General features: G+C 49.0%; 5 protein-coding genes across 5 annotated transcripts; 3 read left to right on the top strand and 2 right to left on the bottom strand.

The window, feature by feature from the left end:
- Positions 1-1,231: 1,231 nt before the first annotated feature.
- On the bottom strand, positions 1,232-5,718 carry PtrM4_123710 (CysJ, Sulfite reductase, alpha subunit (flavoprotein); the record flags this gene model as incomplete). The annotated part of the gene is made up of 6 exons (XM_066108595.1): positions 1,232-1,377; positions 1,439-2,652; positions 2,706-3,001; positions 3,056-3,562; positions 3,609-4,385; positions 4,432-5,718. 6 exons carry the CDS (start codon positions 5,716-5,718, stop codon positions 1,232-1,234), a joined length of 4,227 nt encoding a protein of 1,408 aa, XP_065961780.1.
- Positions 5,719-13,693: 7,975 nt separating this feature from the next.
- PtrM4_123700 (uncharacterized protein) lies at positions 13,694-16,042 on the top strand (the record flags this gene model as incomplete). The annotated part of the gene is made up of 1 exon (XM_066108594.1): positions 13,694-16,042. The coding sequence occupies one exon, from the start codon at positions 13,694-13,696 to the stop codon at positions 16,040-16,042; it is 2,349 nt and encodes a 782-aa protein (XP_065961779.1).
- Positions 16,043-16,176: 134 nt separating this feature from the next.
- PtrM4_123690 (uncharacterized protein) lies at positions 16,177-20,424 on the top strand (the record flags this gene model as incomplete). The annotated part of the gene is made up of 1 exon (XM_066108593.1): positions 16,177-20,424. One exon carries the CDS (start codon positions 16,177-16,179, stop codon positions 20,422-20,424), a length of 4,248 nt encoding a protein of 1,415 aa, XP_065961778.1.
- A 1,103-nt stretch (positions 20,425-21,527) lies between these two features.
- Positions 21,528-21,878, top strand: PtrM4_123680 (uncharacterized protein; the record flags this gene model as incomplete). Its single annotated transcript, XM_066108592.1, has 1 exon — positions 21,528-21,878. The coding sequence occupies one exon, from the start codon at positions 21,528-21,530 to the stop codon at positions 21,876-21,878; it is 351 nt and encodes a 116-aa protein (XP_065961777.1).
- Positions 21,879-22,544: 666 nt separating this feature from the next.
- On the bottom strand, positions 22,545-23,329 carry PtrM4_123670 (FAP multi-domain protein; the record flags this gene model as incomplete). Its single annotated transcript, XM_001935586.1, has 3 exons — positions 22,545-22,690; positions 22,743-23,035; positions 23,088-23,329. The coding sequence occupies 3 exons, from the start codon at positions 23,327-23,329 to the stop codon at positions 22,545-22,547; spliced, it is 681 nt and encodes a 226-aa protein (XP_001935621.1).
- Between the last annotated feature and the right edge of the window lie 991 nt (positions 23,330-24,320).

The raw sequence follows: 24,320 nt of genomic DNA, 5'->3' as shown, positions 1-24,320 counted from the left end.
TATAACCCAACCCTAACCCATGGTCCGTGCGACCCCAACCCAACCCCAACCCAACCCTAAGCTTGGCGCTGACAAATGGGTTGGGGCTGGGTTGGGGTCGCAAAATTTCTAACCCAACCCCAACCACACCCCGACCCATTTGCCAGCGTAGTGGGAGGTGGCCTCGCCTCGGGCTTGGCAGTGCTAAGTCCCGGCGCTAGCCCTGGTTTGGGGGTCTTATGTCCTTCCCCAACCACCATCGGCTCGATCATGGAGCAAAACCTCGCCTCAATCTGACATGTCTATTGATAAAGCGAGTAACCTAGCTCTCGCTAAGCTGCTGATGGGCTACTTCTGATGAGAAATTCCTGATTATCTCTCGCGTAGGAGGAAGGCCTCTCTCTGTGAGCGTTTTTATATATCTCACAAGCTCTAGCTCTTGTTGTGGATTAAGTACTAGCTTCTAGAGTGTACGGGCTTGTTGTGGTGCTTAAGAGCCCTGGTGTCTTCGGCTAAGTGTTGATCGATCAATGTTGTACTTAGCTGCAATTTTTGTATACGAGGTTTGTTCTCCTAGCTCTCGCGATTCAAATGCTGCAATTGCAGCTTGGATTGGGTCCATATTGGTAGAGTTATGACGCGTTGAAGTTAGTGTTGATTTCACAATTTGGTGTTCGGCGGGGCGTCTCGCGAATCCGGGCGTCTCGCGCACGGGCACGTTATGCGCGCAGTGATAACTAAGCCCCTAAAGGCTTCAACAATCAAGCCGATCAAGCCAGCTTGAAAAGCCGTCTTGATAGTTGCCATCTCTGCTGATCGGTAAGTCTTAAACCACCATCAAGAGTTTGTTGAGCCAGATAATCCACTAGTGATCCTTTTAGACCATTTCAAGCATACTTCAAGGATGTGGAACGATCCCAAGAGGAAATTTGACTAAGCATTTGCAACTATGGAAGCTTCAAGTCCGTTCATGTTCGCCCTATATCGCTTCTCCGGTTCATGCCACCAGCCATAGTACTTGCTTGCAGTCGAAACGCCTTCAGATTACTAGTGGTACTCTTAGAACGCGCATGCATGCCATCCATACGACTACCAGCTCCATGGTCAGATCCTGTAATTCCTAGACCACTCATTCTATCCGGCCTCTGCAGAGAAAACGCTTGCATTGACCGCGCTCGATCCTGATCACCATGATCGGGACTTCGATCGACTGGTGAGTTTATGGATTTTGTGCGAGTGTTCATCTTGGTCATCAATGCTGACATAGCGGCAGTTGGTGACGGATGAGCCGATGCACCTGAGTTTGAACGAGCCCAGTCAGACATAGCAGTGTCACGACGTTGCAACAGCTGCGGCGTGTCATTGAGCGTCCTGGATCTTCGGCGTCCCATTGAATATCTCATAGATGACGATAACGATGGCGATCGACTTGACGGTGGCGTTGGCAGAGCATGATTACCCTGTGGTAGCGATCCATAGGCTTGCATTAATTGCCGCAGATCGATAGCTTGCGGTAGTTTACTCAAACGCCGAATGGCCTTTTTGTTGGTGTCAATGAAAGTCGACATCGCCTTGAGAGCGTTACTTTGCGTGTGCTGTTCGTACGCAGGGGTACCGCTTGCAGTGCTCATCGCACGAGCGGCATGCTGCTCGTTGAGCCCCATGGTCCGTGGCGTCATCGGTGAAGATTTGCTCAGATTCATCTCGATCTGTGATACGACACGGTCGAAATCGACACCGTTGGTGGGATTTCTAGCAGCCGGCTGAATGGATGCTTCGCGGGCTAGAATAAAGAAGGAACCGTCCCAAACCTTTCGTTTCAGAATGTTCCATCGAGCACGAGCCGGGTTTCTCTCCATATCGGGTTGGAACACGGAGTGACGGGCGAGCTTGGCGTAAAAGCCTTCAAGGCGATTCGCCATCCTTTCGAGTACTTGCATGAGAAACGTGGAAAGTGCAGTGACGCGTTCGGAATTGGATAGAGCATCGAGCTCCATAATACTGTCAAAAGCATCCATGCCAGTACAAGCTTCTTCCCTAATAGCCTCGAGAAACTCCATGTCGTATCGGACAGACCGCTGCGCATATGCGATGATACCTTTCTCATGATGACGAGCAGATTCACTGTCGCAGGTGAATTGGCCGATTTGAGAAATCTCGTTGCACGCCGTGACAGCATCATGGGAGCCTTTGGCGCGGGCGATTACACCAAGGACGTCGGATAACTTGGTGTTGGCAGAAGAAACATTGGCGAGAGTGAATGAGATCTTGAGGTAGAGCTCTTGCAGTTTTGCTCCAAAGAGAGTAGAAAAACCACCATCTAATAGGCGAGACTGGTAGTGGTAGAATCTGCGCACACCTCCCATGTTGAAGAGGTCACCCTGGAACCACACGAGCGACGACTCTGTGATCATGCCAACCTCGAAGTTCGACGCGACCACTTGTTCAGTTGCGACACGAAGATAACCCTTCCATAGATCGTAAAGCATGCCAATCTCCTCGGATTGAAAAGCGGGCTTCGGGGTCATTTCTCCAATGTAGTACTTGGTCAAGAGAGACGAGACTTCGGGATTGTTGGTATGGGCCAACAAATCGAAAGATTTGGTGCAGTCTACGCCGCCGTTGGATTTGATGATATTGGTACCGCCTGGGTGCATTGCGCAAAAGTCGGTGCTGCGACGGTCTTAGTATGCGTGAGCCATTGGGTGAGTGGACAGTACACTTACACGTCATACACTTTACCATGCACTCCGATCCATACGCGCGAACCGTTGATATGACCGGTGTGAAGAGCTAGCTGTGAAAGCGATATCGTAGGTTGGTTGCAAGGTAGAGGTCTTGGGGTCATAAAGACGTCGAGCATAAAGCGTCGCTCGGCAAATGCAGTGTTCAATATGGTCTCCACAGTTTCCATAGTAGGCGATCGATGATTGTAGAGCGCTTGGCGAATGCCGGACATGACTGAATCAAATACTCCGACTGAACCGCATACGTAAAGGTAGCCACCGATGCCGCCTTGCTTCTATGATCCAAGCACGTTAGCAAAGACTCCAGGGATTGGGAGCATAAAACTTACCTTTGACATAACGAGATCGCATATGGACTGCCCTTGCTCCACGATAAGCCCGTCAATATACCGTGAAGGCATTTCCTTTTCCACAAGGTCTCTGGAAACAGGATCGTACACTAGGCCATTCGTGTCGCGCGAAAATGCCGTATGCACTTCTATCAGTCCCTCGTTGACATACTGACGAAGCTCAGATTCATAACAGAACTTTTGCCGGGACTGTACACCGAGATATAAGACAGTTTTTCCCCATGCTTGGCCGCAACGAGCTTGCCAGAAGCTGCGGAAAGGTGCCACGCCGCTGCCACCTGCAAAGAGCGCAACAGGCGAGGTGTCGTCATGTGGCAATTGAAATGAGAAAGGCCTCGACACGCCGATCAATATATCCTCGTCATCGAGTACGTCCATCTCTTCGGCTACTGGCGGGTTTAGGAAGCCACTGCTAACGCCGTTCCGCACATGTTTGGCAGTACCTGCGAACGTGGGGCAGAGGTCGTACTCCGAACGGGATATTGTCTACACACGTCAGTTTTGGATGTCATCCCAAGGGAACAATACATACCAAGTCTACAGTACTAGGAAGAAGTTCGTCAGAGTAGTTGGAGATGCTGTAAGTTCGTGGTACCTCGACAGAAATGAGTTCTGCCAGCCAGACCAGATTGCCAGAGAGGTCGAATGCTTGGTCCCAGATGCGTGGCGAAGTGTCTTTCACAGCTGCCTGAAGTAAGTCACCGAGTGAGGCTCGTACAGGCCATTCATCTGTGGCTAGGACCTGCAGCACTGCATGCGATGACGCTCGCAGCAGGGTATGCAACTTTGTGGCAAGCTTCTTGGTTATCGGCGCAAGATGACCCTTGCGTAGGATATCAAGGACATTGAGCTGGGGCTTGTCTGTATGCGAGATGGCGCCCATATGAACAGCGTATCGTGTCCATATACGGTCCAGACTGACAGGATCTGCAAGCATAGTATCAAGGCCTAGCGCAGCTGCAACCTTCGCACACTCTGTCCAGCTATTCATTGGCATGATAGCAAGTCGGTCGCCAGGCTGAAAGGTGATGCCGGTGTCCTGGATGTCTAAAGTGACCATCGCAATGGAGCGCTTGGGATCCGAGTCGACGAAGTTCCTGCTCAGGATTCTGCCTCGGTATCGGCATTCTTCGAAAGTACCACGCATCTCGTGTGGTTCGACATCACGTTGTCCACGGAAAGGCTCCAGACGTTCCTTCATAGCCTCGGAAAATTCTGCATGCGTTTGCTCCCAGGGTCTCATAGCGTCAGCAGCTCCAGAAGCCCCATTTGTCTCAGTCCGACCAGACTTGCCGGCGCACTCGAGTAGCTTCTCGATGTCAGTCGGATCAACGTATTGGTTAGAACATACTTACACCAAACACTTTGTACCGATGGACACCCATGAAGCCTCGCTCACCAGTGTATGCCTCCACCACGCCATCGAGCACACCCATCAATCGGGGGTCTCCAGATGCCTTCACATATTCTGGTATCTGATAATGATACTCGATGGAAGCAATGAAAGCACGGAGATTCGACGGCAGCCAGGCTCGAAGATGTACACCTTCGGCGCCAAGAAATGAGTTATACTGTTTGCGACCAAGGAAGGCATCCATGACCAGGTACCTGAATGTGTTAGTAAAGAGCTTTAAGATAGATGGATTGACTTGCGGAGGAAATTGTAGGCCGGAAGTAGCTGGACAACGTTTGGACAGAGGCGCCGAGAACTTAGCCCAGCGTACCCACTCGGTAGGAGACACATAGTTCTCGCCAGATCTATCGTTGGGCGATATGGTGTTGAAGGCTGTGGGCATTCGTTCCAAGATCTCTTTCAAGCGAATGAGTTCACGAAGGAGCCCCTCGTTGTTACGGTTCATAACGTGTTCTTGACACGCCGCAATGGCATCAGGACCATGCTGAAAGCTCGCCGACGTATCCGCGCACCCTTTGAGGAACGCATTCTCAGCGCTGTCACCGAACATGCCCCATCGCAACCTGGTGTTGTCGAAGCGACCGACATAGGGATATTTCGAAAGTGGGTCGACGTAGTCGACATTGAAAGACGACTGGTCGAAAAACGTGAGGTGGGGAATAGACCGACCCATCCGAATGGAAATCTGAACGTACGGAAGGCCGATGCTACGAGGGATGCCTTTGACCTCGTCGCCAAGATCGTCGCATATAGGAACACCTTTCAGTTTCAAAGGCTTCGTAGCTACGTTGATGCCCTCATTGCCATCATGTCGCTCTTCATACCGGTAGATAGAGCAAAGCATGCCAAGGGCGACCAGAGCTGCCCATAAAGCTTTGTCTGGGATGGTGTCGACCGTTCCTTGGATGATTGGTAATGCTGCGATTGATTCCCGCACTCGACCACGAGCAACGCAGCCAGGCATTCTTGTACACAGATCCATCCATACTCGTCCTGGAGAGTTGCGTAGGGCACCAGGAGCCTCGCTTGTGTCTGGAGGTTGGAAGCCGTACTCGGTGCTCAAGTAGCCATCTCGCCAGCCTGTCACAGAGCCGACTTCTTCCGCACGTAGTATGACTTGACGAGCGGGTGCACCAAGCGCAATTGCCAGTAGATCTCGGTCATTCATGTTGAGGGTGTCAAGACTCTTCACGCCTTTGGCATTTTGAATCTCTTTGATCTCGTCCATCGAAGGCACGTTCGAATAGATCAGCTCGTTGATCGCCTTACGTTCCCTAAATTGGTTAACAAAATCATCCTAGCTCGGATTGATGGCATGCCCACCTTTGTCGAAGGAAGTCTTCAACGTTCGCATGTTGTGGTATCTATTATCATCAGCAACAGCATTTCCAAGTGCATGGAATTTGCAATTACTCCGAACGCAGCATGCACATCTCCAGGCGCGGCAAATCCAGAAAATGTGCACCCTCGGGGACCCATCCGACTTCCGCTCTTGCTAGCAGCAGCTGACCCCGCTGGGCAATAACCACCAGCCATACCGGAGACTGGACATTGTTCTGACCTCAAAGACATGGGTAATTAGAAGAAGGGTTGTTGGGATACCTGCCCGTTAGTGGAGTGAGAAGGAATTGAAAAGACCTAGTGACAAAGACAACCGACAACAGTAAGAAATGATTGTATTGCACTTGAGGATACAGTTGCAGTACCTAATCTACTGCAGATAACATGTAGTAAAGTAGGCACCTAGTAGCATTGACTCATGTTATCAGTCCATAGCGCACCATAGCTGAGCTGACGTGTTTCCGCCAGAGCGAAACGCTTTGCCATGAAAGAGCGAATGGCTTGGCTGGAACAAAACACGGTTTTGACATTTGGCTGTTGTCGACTTGAAAGGCGAGCCGGCCTTCTAGAACTTGACTGGTGGCGCAGGCTGGCATACGAGCGCGCCGGTGTGCCTGCGTTAAGTCATGGACGTAAATTGCGCGACGTCCGGTGTTTGTACTACGGGGATCAAAGGGTGTCGCATGCACTTTCCGTCCGTGCCGTCCTTGCGCCTCGCGTGCACTTTCGGTCCCGAGACGGGCTGTTCCACGTTAAGCGTGACCAACCCGGAGTGCATCACCGATCGCGCTTCTCGAAGCTCATGAGGCATATCATAGACGTGCTTTCAGACCGCATGCAGCTGTGTCACGCAGTCGCATCACTCGTTGTAGGTCTAGGAAGTGGGCACCCTAAAGCGCCAGTACCGGTATTGGCACTTCTGTGAGCGACTTTACCTACGCGCATCCCACCAGACGCGACTTTTACTTGCAACTTGCGACAATACAGCGCAAGAAGCTCCGAATGTGGCCAATGCACGCGGAGTATGCTACAGGCTCCTTTACTTCTAAACAAGCAGCTAAGCTAGCCCACCTAGTTTTGGCCCAACCTAGTTTTGGCCCACCCCAATTGGGCGCGCGATCTCATTTTTGAAGCTCAACAACAACGTATATGTTTACTATAATTGTCACTGTATACACATAGAATCCACCGTAGCTATAGTGTTTTCAGCTACAGTTAAAGCTGCTAATCTACCACCTGAACTAGTAGTGTTTTGAGCGGTAGAAGCTTGCGATTCAGCTATCGCAGCTCTGATTGATTCAACATTGCTAAAACGCTTATTTAGATCGAGTTGTACTCGCTTTCTTCGAGTTGTAGGCCTGAGTTGTTGTTGCGGTAGAACGTAATTTCATGTATTCTGCTATCGTGTTGTGTTGTTCGTGCTGTGCTCCCAGAAGCAGCAGCAGGGTCTATTTTACATGGCATATCTATGACACAGCTGAGGTAAGAGGTGTTCAATAAAGTAAGGAAGCAGCACCAGACTACCAACACGTGATCTGCTTCTCCTCACAACCGTCACACACCCCCTCATCTTGTAGTCGTCTAACGACGTAAAGATAAACCTCTCAGGCATTGTTATCTATCTCACGAACCTTCGAACGAATGTCGACTAAGTGTAGTTGCTGCACAAACTCAGTATACTTCTGTCGAGGAAGGATCTTCGTCATGCCGTTAGCAGGCATCTGGTTCGTGGGCTTCTAGTGTACGTAGAGGCGGTTCCCCTCGACCTCCTGGCGGACCCAGTTCTGATGGATATCGACGTGTTTAAGCTTAGTGCTAAGCTTGTCCTGCTCCTTCGTGACTATGCCCACAGTCTGCTAATTGTCGCACTAGATGATAGGCGTCTGGTTGAGCTTTAAGAATAGTCCTTTGAACAGGCGGCACCACTCCTCCATCTCTAATCTAGCGAGTGATAGAGCGAGCAGCTCTGCTTTAGTCGTAGATTTCGTGACCGTGCGTTAGAGTGTTAACTTCCAGTCAACAGTTATGCTAAAGAGCTGAAATACGTATCCTTAAGAGCTTTAGCGTATCTTAACGTCGTTAGTAAAGGAGGCATTAGATGCTCTAAAAAAGATAGGATTGCGATAGTCCTATAGTGCTGTAAGGTACTCTTATATCTCTACCTCATTAACGGCTTAAGCCTATAGGGCTTAGTACTTTGTCTTAAGAATGTAACGCTACACTGTAAGGGGCTACGCTCAGGGAGCAATCGCACAGGTATACTGAAGTTGTATTCGATGGGGAAGAGAACTACAAGCTATCTCGTGCTAAAGGTTATTCGGAGGGCGGCTCGGAATAACCTTCTGCCTATGGACTGTGCGGATGGTCTGAGCGTCGTTCGGACCGAGATATCATCGAGGGTTCACCAACTGGGCTCCAGCCCATCACATACACTCTTCGCACAGATTCAACATGTGCTTAACTAGGATTAATCAAGTATAATGCATAGATAACATAAGCGCGAGCCAGATTAGATTAGGTATGCTGTGTTAGGTAGGCAAGGTAGCCCACAAGCTCCTAATAGGTCTTTGTTCGAGCTGTGTTCGGCTCCTCTAGAGACTGTTCTAGATAGTTCGCCAGCATAGGCACCTTAGAAGGGTGGCCAATAGAGGTGATATTATACTTAGCGGCAACCTTGTTAATGTAGGCGTCCTGTTGTCAGATAATAGCACTGTTGAAGAGAAGAGCGTACAGACGCTGGGTTAGACTAGCGCGACCCGGCATCTGTGAGAGCCAATCGGATCACAGGAAGGCTTGGCACCCCCTAGGTGTGCCCACAACCGTAGACAGAACCAAGACACAATCAATCATCAATATTATCATCATAATTACCTATTTCATCAGTATTCCAGATGAGAGTGAATATCTGACAATAAGAGTTAATATCTAATAGATTGTTACTCTATTTATTTATATAATGGGATACAACTGTCAAAAGTAAGAGTATAAAGTAGTGTTGAGAATATCGAGGTTCAGTCCAGGGTAGAGGGTGCTTGGGAGTCACATGATATGCTGGTGTGGCAGGCACTGTCCGGTGGGCAATAGCACCCACCACAACAGCCTAAGTCTGTGACACTGGACACGATAGTCACCCCGGCTTGTCCCTCTCACTCGGTTGTCGACAGTAGTCATACTACTAGAGGGACCTTGTTCCAATAAATAGTAACTATAATTGTTAAAGAAAAGAATAAAGCATCACCTAAGAAGAGAAGGTACGCCTTTCTTATACTAGCGGAGATTTACTCTCCGCATCAGTACACCACATCCACCACTCTACTCCTTTTCTCTCCTCTGCCCTCCTTCTTTCCCCCTTACAACAGACAGTGGATCGTCCCTTTGGTATCCCCATGCTTGATCACACACTGCCAATGATTTTGACCTGGCACCCAACCTGGCTGTGGATCGCACTACATTTTCACATCGTCGTTAGCTTCTTCCTCTCTTTCTCTTACGTCCTTCCTCTTTTCTCGCCTTAGTCACTGCATGAATTTATTGAATACTTACATCTCTCACACACTTCGCCCTGATAGGGTCCTCGGCCTCTGGGGTCTCGGGGATTTGGGTTGAGCAGTCAGTGCCACCCTATAGAAATTGGGTTAGTTGCGCTCCAAGACGTTCATGTATAGAGCTCTTTCTGTCCTAGGGAAATGTTCTTCTAGAGATGGATCTTTTGTACTTCGCTGTGGCAGGCGTAGGTAGAGCTTACTTCTTTAGGTGTGTAGCAATTGGCTTTCTCATGAAATTCCAAATGCGCTGGTGGTAGTCCTGGTGGTGGTCCTGGTATTGGTGATGGGTCTGGTATATCTGCTCGTGCTAGCGCATGCGCCATGCTAGCGAGAGCGAGAGAGGTGAGGATAGTGAGTTTCATTTTTGTTGTTAGAGCCTTTGTCGAGAACAATAGTAATGTGTTTAAAAAAGAGACTACCGTGAGTGTATAGGCGATGCGGGCTAAACTGGAGCGGAGAGTGTCTTGTTATAATCGCGAGCGCGAGTTAGATAATTTCAACTCCTGACACAGATCAACCGAGAACCTACTAGGGCCTGTTTAAGCACAAACCAAAATGGGCATTTAATCAAGGATCCTTTCGAGTTCAGATCATTTTCGGCTCCTGGGGACTAAGCTGATGTGAGGTTTAATCTCCCGACAAGCCCATCCCTTCCTGTATAACGGAAATCTGGGTGAGCCGGAACCAGCCGATATGAACACATGGTCAGCAGACATTTGCACAATGCTGTACGTCACTGGCAGATTCCGGCCAGCAAAGAAGATAAAAGAAGAGCCACTGATATATGTAGTGATATAGTATCGCGTCAACCTCTCCGCCATGTTATCTAACTGAGGACTACGTAAGTCAGATCTCGTTTCTCACGCATCTTGCTTCTCGGGTCTCTATCGTGCTGCTCTGACTGTGTTGTGATTGGTCGCTGTCGGGTAACGATCTACATAACTAGACTCCGCAACAATCAATTCAATCCGGTCACTCTCCTAGACCCACTTACCTATCTAGGTAGGGCTTAAACTCCTATAGGTAACTACTAGGCTTAAAGCGGTAATCAATCAATCCAATCTGAACCTTCTAGGACCCACTTAATTGATTGTTGCGGACTGTGTACATAACACGATGGGCGCCACTACCGTCAGCAACGCCATGACCACAGCACATCCGAGCACATCCGAGCACATCCGAGCGCTCCAAAGCACAGTCAGCTGACTTCCCCAATTTGCGCTTCAATCCAGAGAGGCAGATCCTTTATCCTTGCCTGCACTAGTGCGAACAAAGCTGTAAGTAAGCAGGGGAGAGGGGAACAGCAGACCATGCCCAGGCTTGACAGAACCACCATTTTGCAAGGCCCATTGAAGCTAAAGAGAACAATGGTAATATCCGTCCCTTTTCTTTCTAGTCTGTCCTACTCCACCACCGACGCCGTTTGCGCTACTCTCACATAGGCCCTCCTTCGGGTAATGGTTGATTAGAGTTTCCTTTCTAGTCTGCGTTACTCCGCCACCAACGTCTACTGCTCCACAGCGGAGATTAGATGCGTTATTATCATCTTTTCGGATCATGGTATGTGACGTAACGATAAGTCCGAATCATGACGTACTCATTTCTTTTCGGATCATCGTATGAATTAGATGCGTCAGGATAAAAACTCAATCACGGTATATTCTGGCGGTGGCTTCCTGAGCGAAGCCCCTCAAAATACACCTAGCTCTATTATGTGACGGGCTGAACGCGTTTTGATAGAGCCCCTCGATGATGTCTTAATGCGCAATCACAAAATCCGGGTGTAGGCCATGGCACCTACCGCACTCAAATGCCGCGCTTAGACATAGATCAACCGGAGAGCTTATTTCTCTGATCTATACGAAGACATAAGTACCGGAGTAGATCCGTATTACCCTTGGCGTAGCACTCTCTTAAGTCTAGCCTCTTGCAGCGGGGTTCGTATTAATCAAATTAAGGCCGATTGAACTATGAACAGATTGTAAGATGTACAGTAGGGTGACAAAAAGAAAACAACATTAAAAAAGCTACCTTTTTTAAAGCTATATATCTAGACAACTAGACTAGCTAGAACTTTAGCTTTTAGTGTTCTGGAAAGCGAAGATCTTCTTCTTTAGGCTGGCTTATTTAAAAGGCTGATTAGTAAGCTTAGATTCGTGTAACTTTGGCAGTGCTTAAGTATACTAAAAAGCTCTGCTCTTTTCTAGCTACAACTTTTTATTTGGAGTATCTTTTTGGCTAGAAATTTCATATGTTATTACATACATATCAATGAATAGTATACTGTAGTTTAGAGCTATTCTATCAGCTATTGCAATAGTTAGATAAGAAAGTTAATTTTTAAGCTTTTAGTATATTAAACTAGCTAGATCGAGTAACTAGTACTTAGTATACCAACCTTTAGCTTGTTTTACCGCAGTATAACGTCTAGGTAAAGACGAAATGCAGTTATCTATTGCCTCTTGCGGTATTTGCTCCCACTCTTCCAAAATTGCTTTTTTAAACAATTCTACTGCCTTTATACTTTGACCTACGCCTAAAGAGGCAGTAGATCTTCTAACTAGTCTATTTTTAAGTAGACTCCAAACGTTTTCGATAGGATTTAGATCTGGGCTATAGGTAGGATGCTCAAAAAGAGGAATCCTATTTCTTGAAAACCAAGAAATAACTGCTGGCGTTTTATGAATCTTGGCGTTGTCTTGCTGAAATTTCCACCCTAGATAGAAAAGAATGTCAGCTTTCCATATCTAAAAGAAGTTTTGAAAAAGAATAAAAAATAACTTAGTTAGAGTCTTTTAAAGTTGTAAATAAAGTAATACTTTCTTACCTCTTTTAAAAAGAGGTTTAACAATTGGATTTAAAACCTCTCGTATATATCTTGTATTTGTAAAGCTTCTCGGTTCTTGTGGCGTTCTAGTTATATATAACTTAGATCTTCCACCTAACCAAATAGCTCCCCAAACAGAGATAGTAATGTCTCGGGCTATAACTTAGTTAGTAAGCTAGATAAAAATAATCTAGAAAACTAGAAAAATACTAGATTTTTAGGAGAATAAAATAAGTTATTCAGATTTTTTTTAAACTCACTTGAATTAGCTGTAGAGACTTTTTCTTTACCAGTTCTCTTGTTTCTTCTCTTTCTAACGTATTATTGCCTAGCACCGTGTCTACGCTGTATAGAAGACTCGTCTGAAAATACAACTTTGTTAAAGTGTATATATTTTAGAATTTTAAGTGTCTTCTTAGCGTATTTATTCCGTAAAGCAGCTTTTTTTGCGTTTAAAAGCTGTTTTTTCTTAGCAGTAGAAACAGAGTATTTCTCTACTTTTAATAGGCGTTGTAGGCTTCTAGTAAAGAAATCGAGATTGTTCTCTTCTAAAATGCGTTGATTTGTCTTTTTAGGACTTCGTTCTAGGTCTCTATTAACTACTCTAGTAGCTCTTTTAGAGATCTTAGAAGGGCGACCTAGTTTAGGCTTAGAAAGAAGTAAAGAAGTACTTTTTTTCTTCTTAATACGTTGTAAAGCGTCTGTAATAGATCTAGAAGACTTTTCTAGGATAGTACTAATAGCACTAGTAGATAGCTGTTGTAAAGATAGAGTATAAATGTTGGTTTGTGATGGATCAAACCTACGATCCCTCACGCGATCACGTGCCATACAATCACGTGCCACGCTGGCAGTTGGCCCGTGCGAGGAATAATAAAGTTCCCCTCGTACTTGTATATAGATCTGTACACACAATCTCACTTATTAGAGGCATCCTAACTATTGCAGTGTACTAGTGCCTTTACACTATTGTGTGTCAACCCCTACATACCTAGGATACTTCGCATCAGGCTCAGTTATCAGAAACACCGTCCGCGCCGAGCGCCGCCGCCGATTGAGCAACTGCGACTTGCTACATCGGGCAGAACAAGACGTTCTGCGACGGGTTAGGTCTTGACGACGAGGATCGCAAAGTATTGCGCTAGAAGCCCACGGGTGGAGACACCAGGCTCAACAAGCAAGTATTGCTCGTGAGGGTTGTCACCAACGCTGGTAGAGGACAGGTCCACCTACATCAACGGACAAGTAGGCAGAGGGCAAGGCATCGAGCTTCGAGAAGCGCGACCCTACGGTAAGCCCTGCGCAACACACGAAAAGACCAGAGACACCAGGCTCAACAGGCAAGTATTGCTCGTGGGGTTGTCACCAACGCTGGTAAAGGACAGGTCCACCTACATCAACGGACAAGTAGGCAGAAGGCAAGGCATCGAGCTTCGAGAAGCGCGACCCTACGGTCAGCCCTGCGCAACACACACGAAAAGATCATCGCGATGGCAAACCCGGCCAATACCCAGAATACCCAAGGTACCTCAGCCACCGGTGCCACCTTCGGGCAAGCTTCCCAGGATCCTACTCAATCACAGATGGGCCCGCCTCTCGTACCAGTACGAGCTTGCCTCTCCAACCGCCGAGAGAGCATGCTTCTGGCAGCCCATCCGTCATCCCAGCCATCAGTATCAGCTAGCGGCGACCTAGAGCCCATGACTGCTACACGCGAGATTGTCGGCATCGAAATCAACGACGTCCTGCTCGAATACCTCAAAGATTCTAACTACGTTTACCTCCGTTATACCGTTGACACCGAGTGGTTCGAATTACAAGAGGATCCCGAACCTGACGAGCACAGCAATGCCTTTTACTCCCTTAGCACAGGCCGAATCCGCACTGATGGCAACATCACCCACAACATCAACGACTTCACTGTCACTAACTCTAGTAACCTCCAGAAGAACGTGAAGGATCGTCCCGACTTCTGGTGGCGATTTATTGTCTCTACGCTAGTCTCCCTACGCAACTGCACTGACGCCATCAATAGGCATCTGCAGACTGTGGACCGCAATGAAGGAGAGACTCAAGCTCTACGAGACCGACTAGCGAATGTTGAAGCAGCCCTTGATGAAACTTCGAACAGTAAACAACTACAAGTTGGCATGGTTAGCAGCAACCTGTACAAGGAGAAGCTGACAGAGATCCGACGCCTCACCTCGGACATCGGAAAGCTCAAAGCTGCGTCAGAACAACTCCCCAACGTTCGCGATGACCCCGCCTTCAAAGCCCTCGCCGCTGAGCGCGACCTTGCCGCCACCGAACGCAATGAACTCAAGCAGAAGGTTGAGGACCTATCCCGCCGAGCCGATGAACCGGAGAGCGGTCCTAACTACGCAGAGTTGGCACAGAAGCTCAAGGAGGAGTCTGACAGCGCCGACTGGTGGGCAGACCAAGCTAAGGCCAACGCTGAGCTCTGCGACAAGTTCAAAGGACAAGCTGATCGCTATTCTATCGAGCTTAACCAGTATGATGTCAAGTACTCTAACATGGAGGCGAACAAGAACGAAGCTCTCGCCCTTAAGGATAAGGCTTACGATGAGCTCAACCTCCAGCTCACCGAGGCTAGACGTGAGACAAAAACGGTCACCGACCGACTGCTGCAACATGAACCCAACTATCAGCCGTACACCCTCTGGCGGCGCGAGCGATCTTACGACCCAGTACGGCCTGTACAATCAAGCGTTTTGCTACAGCGACCTGTAGATGGTACCGCTGACCAACTCTCACAAGATCCTCGCCGAGCTGGGTACACCCCATGGGATAACCGTACTCCCGTGCGCGACGCCTCGCTACCTCCTCCATCATCGAACCCATACGCCCCCGCTCCTACAGTACCGCGACCGCCGCCCGTCGCGCCCTCTACCGCCGGTGGAGGATTCTCTTACAAACTCCCAGAACTTGAGACGTTCAAGGGCAAGGTCGACGACGACTACGAGCGGTGGCGCGAGATGGCAGTGGCCAAGTGTCGCACATACCCAGAGGACTGGCAAGCGGTTGACTACCTCAAGTTCCGCATTCAAGGCGAAGCTTACGAGCACATCCGAGATGTCAAAGCTCGCCATTTCCTAGATTTCCTAGAGACTCTCGACAGCCAGTATCTCACCTATGATCGGGAAGCTGACGCCGAAACCCTCATCGCCGACGGCTCGCTCCGCTACAAGTCTGGACAGAAGTTCATGGAGTGGAAGTCTAAGTTCACCTCTTGCATGCGAATCCTCAAACACAAGAACGCGACCCAGATCCGATACGCTCGCGAGTTCATGCGACCCGGGTTAGCTATCGCGACCACTGCCGGATCTCACAAGGATGAGACCATCCAGTCCTTCTTGCTGCGAGCGCAACACATCGACCAGGGACATCAACAGATTGACGCTGGCCGAAAATTAACTCCCGTTACGAAGACCGCTGGTGCTAGCCGTACCCAAAAGTTGGTCACCTTCCGGACACCCGACACTCCAGGTCACAACAACGCCGCCAGCACGCATACGTACAAGAAGATGGCCTTCGAGCGGTCAGAGAAAGACAAGAAGCGTCTAGCTGACTTGAAGCTCTGCTTCAAATGTGGCAAGGATGACCATCAGATGAGGCACGAGACTGCCCCCTGCCGCGGCAAGCCCTTCACTCCTTCTCACCAAATCCCCGCACTGGCTTCTTTGTACATCAATGCTCTCGACGCTTCCAACGAAGAGGAGCGAGACGAGGATACTGAGGAGCCGCTGGACGACAACGACTTAGTGGATGACGATGGCTTCTACGTCAACGACGAGGAACTACTTGAGCATTTAAATTAGGGGCTCCCGCGCAGAGCCGCGTGCGGGAGCTCAATTGGCGTAACGCAAAAAGACACCAGCGCCGTGTTCGAAACCAGCATCGCCGTTTCGAGATCGCTGCAGCCTTGCTGCTCGCCCCTGACGAAACGCCAACTATGACGGAGGTCCACTTCGTGTCCTCCGCCTCCATCGGAGGCAAGCCTTCTAAAGACTTCAGCCGACAACTCGAGTTTCCCGGCTCCGCTCTCACGCGACCTGATTGTTGGCAACCGATTTCTACCCTTATCGACACGGGAGCCAGCGCATGCTTCGTCAATCAGTCATGGGTTAACCAACACCGCCTAGATACTATGCCTGTGGCCAAACCCATTCGATTGTCACTAGCCAACGGCGGAGAAGTGGACAAGCTTACCCAGGCCGTTGATCTGCCCGTCCGACACGGAAGCCATACGCACAACGTCCTATGCTACGTCACCAATATCGGCAAGTACGACGTTATCCTAGGCATGAATTGGATGGACTATCACCAGCCTGCCCTCCACTTTGGCGACCAGCGATCACTCACCTTCGCTAAGGCAGGGTGCAAACTTAACTGCCTCCACGAAGGACTCCCAGAGACGGTTTACGAAAACGGAGTTTGTCACAGTCACGTACAACTAGTCAAGGGAGACTACCAGACAGGCGACACCACTACTAAGACGAACAAGGATGGTAAGGTGACGACTGAGGAGACTATGGCTGATATCTACCTCATCTCCGCTGCCGCTGCAACCGCACTCGCAGCCAAACATCCTGACCAGGTCATATGGTTGGAACCCCGCCATTGGGCCAAGCTTGCGAAGCCCCCCGATGAAGACCGAGAAGGCATCGGCGTAGCCGCAGTCTCGCAAACTGACTTTGAGAAGTACATGCACAAGATGGAGCAACCTTACATGACTAGAGACCAGATTGGCCAGCTGGTACCTGAGTGGGTGTTGGACGAACTACCTGATCTGTTCAACCCTCATCTGGCTCATCAACTCCCCGAACGAAGACCAGGAGTCGACCACCCCATCGACCTGCTTCCTGACACTACGCCCCCTAAGCCTCATGTCTACGGACTCACTCGTACCGAGACTGAGGCTGTTAAGAAGTATATCGATGACATGCTGCAAAAGGGCTTAATCAAGGCCAGTAACTCCCCGTTTGCGTCACCTGTCTTGATCGTCAAGAAACCTGGAGGAGGTCTCCGCATATGTGTCGACTACCGAGCACTCAACAACGTCACTAAGAAGAATCGAAATGCGCCACCAGCCATCAAAGAAACTCTAGCGCGCATGGCCAAAGTTCAGATTATGTCTCTCGTCGATGTTGTAGCCGCTTTCAACACCGTTCGGATTAAAGAAGGTGACGAAGAGAAAACCGCCTTCCTCACCCGGTACGGACTCTATGAGTATATGGTCATGCCCTTTGGACTGTGCAATGCACCAGGGACGTTCCAAAACTTCATCAACGAAACGCTGCGCGAATACTTGGACGTTATATGTACCGCCTACCTAGACGACATACTTATATATAGCGACAACGAGAAAGACCACCGTTCGCATGTCCTAAAGGTTCTCCGCAAGATTCAAGGCGCAGGACTATCGTTGGATCCCACGAAGTGCAAGTTCGAAACCAAGCGAGTCAAGTACTTAGGCTTGATCCTCACCACCGACGGCATCGAAATGGATCCGGAGAAGGTCTCCACTGTCCTCGATTGGCAACTGCCGAGATCAGTGAAGGACATGCAGTCTTTCCTCGGCTTCTGCAACTTCTATCGCCGGTTTATTAAAGGGTTCTCATATATCGCTAAGCCACTCACGGAACTCACCAAGGAGGGTAGTCAACGACATTTCCCTCTCCAAGCTAATGGACAAGCTGCGAAAGCCTTTGAACAGCTAAAGCTTGCGTTTAAAACAGCGGGCGTACTGTCCCACTTTGACCCAGATTTGGAAACGTGGCTCGAGACTGACGCGTCGGACTTCGTTACCGCAGCTATCCTCTCGCAGATGCACAAAGGTGTTCTACGACCTGTAGCGTTCTTATCACATAAGATGACACCTGCCGAGTGCAACTACGAGATCTATGACAAGGAGCTCCTCGCGATTGTTCGAGCATTCGAGGAGTGGAGGTTTGAACTGTCAGGTACTGATGATCCCATCTTGGTATTGTCAGACCACCAGGCCCTCCAGACGTTCATGACAACCAAACGCCTCAACCGACGGCAAGCTCGATGGGCTGAGTTCCTAGCTGAGTTCAATTTTAGAGTCAAATACCGTCCTGGTAAACAAGGAACTAAGCCCGACGCACTCACTCGCCGACCGGGCGATCTTCCAGCTAACGCCGAGGATGAGCGACGTCAACACCAGGTACAAGTGATCCTCAAGCCTGACCAGGTGGATCCTGAGTGTCGAGTTGCCACCTTTAGCTTCCACTTCGACGGTGGCTCCCGACACGCTGTATATCTGGCCAACGCCCTCGGTGACGAGCTCCGGACGTCCCCAGTCTCCTTGGCCATGATGATGTACCAAGACAGTGAAACGGACGACTTTAGCGACGAATACCTCTTCGCTCTCGGAGACACAGCGGAGGTCGATGACACGTCCGCTGCACCGCTTACGGAGCCGGACACGTCGCTGGACGAAGCCAATATCCTCCAGACCGTTCGACAAGCTTACCCGGATGACGACATCGTTCAAGTTATCCTCAAAGCCAAAGCTGATGGCCAGCGCCGCATCCCGTACCACCTAATTCACGGTCCAAACAGGATACGCTTAGAGCTTGGTGATTGCTCAATACACGACGGAGTCTTCTATGTCAAGAAGAAGGTCTACATCCCCGAATCAGGCACCCTGCGCACCCGGATCATCGAACGCGTACACCGATCCTATTGCGGTGGCCATAGCGGCAAACACGGTAGCTACGACATGTTAAACCGCTGGTACTACTGGCCGAAGATGATAAATGATGTAGCACAGTACGTCAAGAACTGTTTGGCCTGTCGGAGATCGAAATCTTACCGCGATGGGAAACACGGGCTCCTACATCCACTCCCGATACCTGAGCGATATTGGAGTAGCATCAGCATGGACTATATCACGCACCTGCCTCCTTGCACCGATAACGGCCGCACATATACCAACGTCTTAGTGATTGTTGATCGGCTTAGCAAGAAGAAGAAGTTTATACCTGTGGTGGACCTAAAGGTTGATACCCTTGTGAAAGCCTTCGTCGAGTACGTGTGGCGTGAGGAGGGATATCCCGACAGCATCGTCAGCGACCGTGGAGCCCAGTTCCTCTCCCATTTCTGGACACGTCTTTGTCAACGACTGGGTACCAAGCCAAAGTTGTCAACGGGCTATCACCCAGAAACCGATGGGCAGACGGAGAACGCCAACGCTTGGCTAAAACAATACCTCCGGTCATATATTAACTACGAGCAAGACAACTGGGCTCTCTTTCTTCCTATGGCAGAGTTCGAAGCTAACAACGCCATCAACGCTAGTACTGGGACTACCGCTTTCCGCCTCACTAAGGGCTATGACCCGAAGTCTGGTCTTGAACCACCTAAGGTGAACACTGGTCTCACTGCCCCAGCTCGCAGAGATCAAGACAACGCCAACAAGTTTGCAGAAAAGCTAGACGCGCTACGCAAAGCCCTTCGGCTCGAACTACAATGGTCACAAGCTAAACAGGCGGAATACGCAAACGACGCCCGGCTCCCAGCGCCTGAGTTTAAGGTCGGCGATCAAGTTATGTTGGACGCCCGTAACTTCCGTACTACACGTCCTAGTCTATCACTTGACTTCAAGAACCGCGGTCCCTTCACTGTCACACGCGTCATTGACAATATGGCTTACGAACTACTCCTGCCTCCAGAGATGGGCAAGCTCCACAACGTCTTCCACCCGTGGTTACTACACTTACACGAGGAGGCTCCGCTGCCTGGTCAACTGCGCGATTCCGCACCAGCTGAGTTCGCCGATCCCGACGAGGAAGATGGTACAAGCTATGAAGTGGAAGCCGTCCTAGACTCCCGCGTCAACAAGAGACTTAAAGACCCCTACTCTCGCAGCGGTCTTCTCCAATACTTAGTGCGATGGACCAACTACCCCGCCGGCACCGACAACCCATCTTGGGAACCATACATGAACCTGGTGGACTCCGCAGACATTGTCCAACAGTACCATGAGTCCCGCCCTAAAGCTCCAGGACCACATCGAAAGTTTGCGACGCTCGCAGGCAAACAGGATTTACTTATGATTACAGTGATCGCATCCTCTAACAATCCTAAGCCTCCACCAGGAGCCCCGACGATACAGCAGACGGAGGAGACTATTGGCCCGCGTAGCTTTCGCAATACCGGCAACATTGCTGTTTAGGCTTACAGAAGCTTTTGCAAAGCAAGCTAGACAACTCTTTTTAATTACTTTAAGCGACGGAACCTGCTTTTTTTTGAAGGGGGGGTAGTGTGATGGATCAAACCTACGATCCCTCACGCGATCACGTGCCATACAATCACGTGCCACGCTGGCAGTTGGCCCGTGCGAGGAATAATAAAGTTCCCCTCGTACTTGTATATAGATCTGTACACACAATCTCACTTATTAGAGGCATCCTAACTATTGCAGTGTACTAGTGCCTTTACAGGTTGGCTTTGCACTAAGTGCGTAAAGGGAAATAACGATAACTAGGAATGCATTCTGTTCGGTGGTTCTGATTGATTGTCTACGAACATAGCTGCTACGAAGGTATACCTAAGCTCTGCGCAAGGTGGGCCGAAGTCGGGCCGAAGTGTCAAGCAGCCGACGTCTCTACCGATACTCACGATCCGACAATAAACTTCTTTTTCAAATTTCGAAAGTTTAATAGACATAGAGAGGTAATATAGAAGAGAAAAATTGAGATTAGAAAGAGAAAAATATATAGAATAAGACTAAAAGAAGCTTACGTAATTTTAGCGTCTTTTTTTAGCGTCCTTTTTTTTAAACTTTGATTTAAAAAAAAGTAAGTAAAATACCCTAGTTCTAATTTTGCTTACGTAATGCTTATATAAGCTAGTATCACATAAATTTTTTTTAGAACTTTTTATACGCTCACTAAAAAGTTGTAGCTGCATTAAACTAGGATATTTTTTATCTCTATATTTACTGCTACTTATCTTCTCCTAAGTGCTTACTAAGCAGGTTCATTAGGACGCTCACCTCAAGAGGAAGTTCTTAGCTTTCCAAAACACTAAAAATTATAGTTCTAGCTAGTCTAGTTGTCTAGATATATAGCTTTAAAAAAGGTAGCTTTTTTAATGTTGTTTTCTTTTTGTCACCCTACTGTAAGTACATATAGTTACCCCTCACTGTATGAAATGAGGCATGTAGAAAATCTACAAACAAGATCAAACATCTTTTACTTGATACACGTCGCCCTCGCAACACCTACACTTCGAAATAACTATTCAACAATTGTATAGTTACACACCAACCTCAAGATGAAGTTATCTTTAGTCATAATCGCAGCTATGACTAGGGCCGTGTCCGCCCAAGAATATTATAACCTCCGTTTTGAGCCTTGCGAAGGACCTGTCGACCTAGGCCGCCTGTCATTTGCTGTCTATGCCACTCAGTTTACTGATGTTGGCCGTATTTTACAAACGCCTGCTTGCCGAGTTACCCTTACCGGTGTATCACCTGGTGTGGACCCAAACAATGTTAATTGTATGACCTACAAAGATGGAACCAATGGCGGTACATATCTCTTAGACGGTGGAGCACGAAAAATGAATGTCGGAGGAACTCTTGTCTCACCACCATTTCGTGGCATTCAATGTTCTGCAGTATAAGGGTGTTACACGGGGTCAGGCTGTGGTGGAGCAAGTGGAGATGAACGAACCCGAAGGACGCTTAGACAGGGGAAAGCATGTGGGATTACAAAAGAACCTATCGAACATCACTTAGACAACTACATACCCGTAACACAATCTACTCTCTAACATTGCATTGAGCACACGTTCTTGTGGGAAAATCTTCTACTACAAGGCTATACTTCTATAGTCTCAGTCTTTGTTGGGGCGAGATAGCTAAACGCAGTAGTCAACGAGATTATTAGAGATTCTGGTGGAAAAGAATCATAGGAGTGAACCGAAAGTCACATCCAATCCTGTATAACGTCCCCTACGGGGGGTCTTAAAAAATACACATAGTCTTAATTCTACCTTAGTAGTAATATTTATGCCTCTAGTATTATTCTACACCGGCGCTTTCGACGAGAGTGTCGACACGTACGGCTGAGGGAAAAGCATGGCTTTCTATCATTCACTACCTCTGTCAGGACCCCGTACAGAATGGGCCAGGGTTGCCCATGGTGGGCTAGGATGAGAATACGCTACGAGGGCTCGGTAGCGATTCGTCTATCCTTAGCAGACTCGATACTATGCCATTGACGAAGAACATTGTCCATTCAGTGCTTTCACCAATCATTGAATCTGACAACCTCCTCCTTGTATAGTCTAATCTTGATCGACAATGACATAGCGGGCCAAGCGTGTTCCAGCACCCCTGCCATTGTTCTTGTTTTTGCCCCCAGCAGCGGCAGCAGCATTGCCACCGCCGTTGTTCTTCGCACCTGCGTTGCCTGTTGCTGCGCCAGCATTTCCTGTAATATCTGTCAGCAGGGTCGTAAAAGGGTGTGGTCTGGACGAGCATACCTCCAGCAGCGTTGCCTCCAGCGTTGCCTCCAGCGTTGCCGCCACCACCGGCACCCTGCTGAACAACGACACAATTGCCGAAGCCTCCCGCTGTCTTGAACGAGACCATGCAGAGGCCACCAGAAGCACCACCAGTACACTTGGTTCCAGCTGGAAGCGAAGCGGTAATCTGCTCTGTGCCGGTGGATGCTGGGGCAGCTTCTCCGTTCGCTGTTACTTTTCCAGCGACGAAGTTAGTGCCGGAACCAGCAGCATCAACTTGCATCGTGACCTGACGTGATCCATCTTTCCCACTGTTGCATGTGTCAGCATTTCGCAGGGATCTTTAAAGTGGACGAAACTAACCCGTTGAAGTTCTGTATACTGACAGTGAAGGAGCCGGAGGCATCAGCCTTTACTGGCGTCGATGTGTCGATGGCGGTCAAAGCAGTATTGCCACACGGTTTGTTATCTGATGGTCTCTGTACATCACTCCGTGCCGCCGTACCCTTCACACCAAGGGCTGGGTTGATAGCTGCGTGAGCCGAAACCTGAAGTGTAGAGAAAGACAGGATGGCTCCAGAGAGGAGGATAGACTTGAAAAGCATCTTGAATGACAAATGAGGGCTTGATGTGACCGAAGCACAACAATTCAAGTAACGAATGTAGTTTGAGAGAGTGAAGGTAATACACTACAGGTGTCTGGACTCAAGAATAGAAACTTGTGAATGAAGTAATGTGGAGTAGAGCAGCGAAGTATGGGGCTTTTAAGGCGAGCAAGGCACAATAGAACCCACATGCGAAAGTGTTCACGACGAAACTAAGGCATCTTCTAGACTCCTGTTACAGATGTCATGATAGCGGGAGCTCGTTTGAGCGTTCCGCGTTTGAGCGCTCCGTGGGTGCAGATTGAGTATGCGGAACAACTTACGTTTGGTGGAACGAAGGATGCGGAGGCTGAACCTGAGCAGCCGTTGTGGCCGCATGTTTAGAACATTGTTGCGCATGTCACCGAGGTTGACAACGCTGTTGCGCGAGTGTTTGAACACCAAGGCTAGGCCAAGGCTGGGCGGAACAGGAGACGTGAAACGTCGCAGGTCAACGTGAACGTCTAGCCGAGAAGGCGCTTCGAATGGCTCGCCGGTAGGGTTAGCCTAAGAAACCTCTGGCAAAATTATGGGCATGATGGCTTTGTTCGACTTATAGCTCGGAAACAAGAGATGAGAAGACACTGGGTAACGTGCTCCACGGGCGGGCGTCGCACCCCACCAACTTTTGCACCTTCAAAGCGACCACCGATCTATCTCAACAACGTGATTGCATATCTTGTAGATGTTTGTAGTATCTTTTGTACATGTAAGCGAGAGACAACATGCGAAACGAATCTCCATGCTTCCGCCCTAGCTCAAAATGAGTAGGGATGGAGTTGAGCCCGTGCTGCACACCAAACGGTTCCCGCCCTCATGCATGGCATAGACCGATGCGCTCACTTGAAACGCTGACACGCTCGTGAGATTCAAGGACAGGGTGACACCTGTCACAAATCACGATAACCTTCCTCAGATTCCGCTACCCAGGGTCCTGGGACAGTAACGTCAA

Source organism: Pyrenophora tritici-repentis, chromosome 6, assembly GCF_003171515.1.
Source record: "Pyrenophora tritici-repentis strain M4 chromosome 6, whole genome shotgun sequence".
NCBI classification, from domain to species: Eukaryota; Fungi; Ascomycota; class Dothideomycetes; order Pleosporales; family Pleosporaceae; genus Pyrenophora; species Pyrenophora tritici-repentis.
The sequence above is the reverse complement of the archived record's forward strand: the minus strand, read 5'-3'. Positions and strand labels throughout refer to the sequence as shown.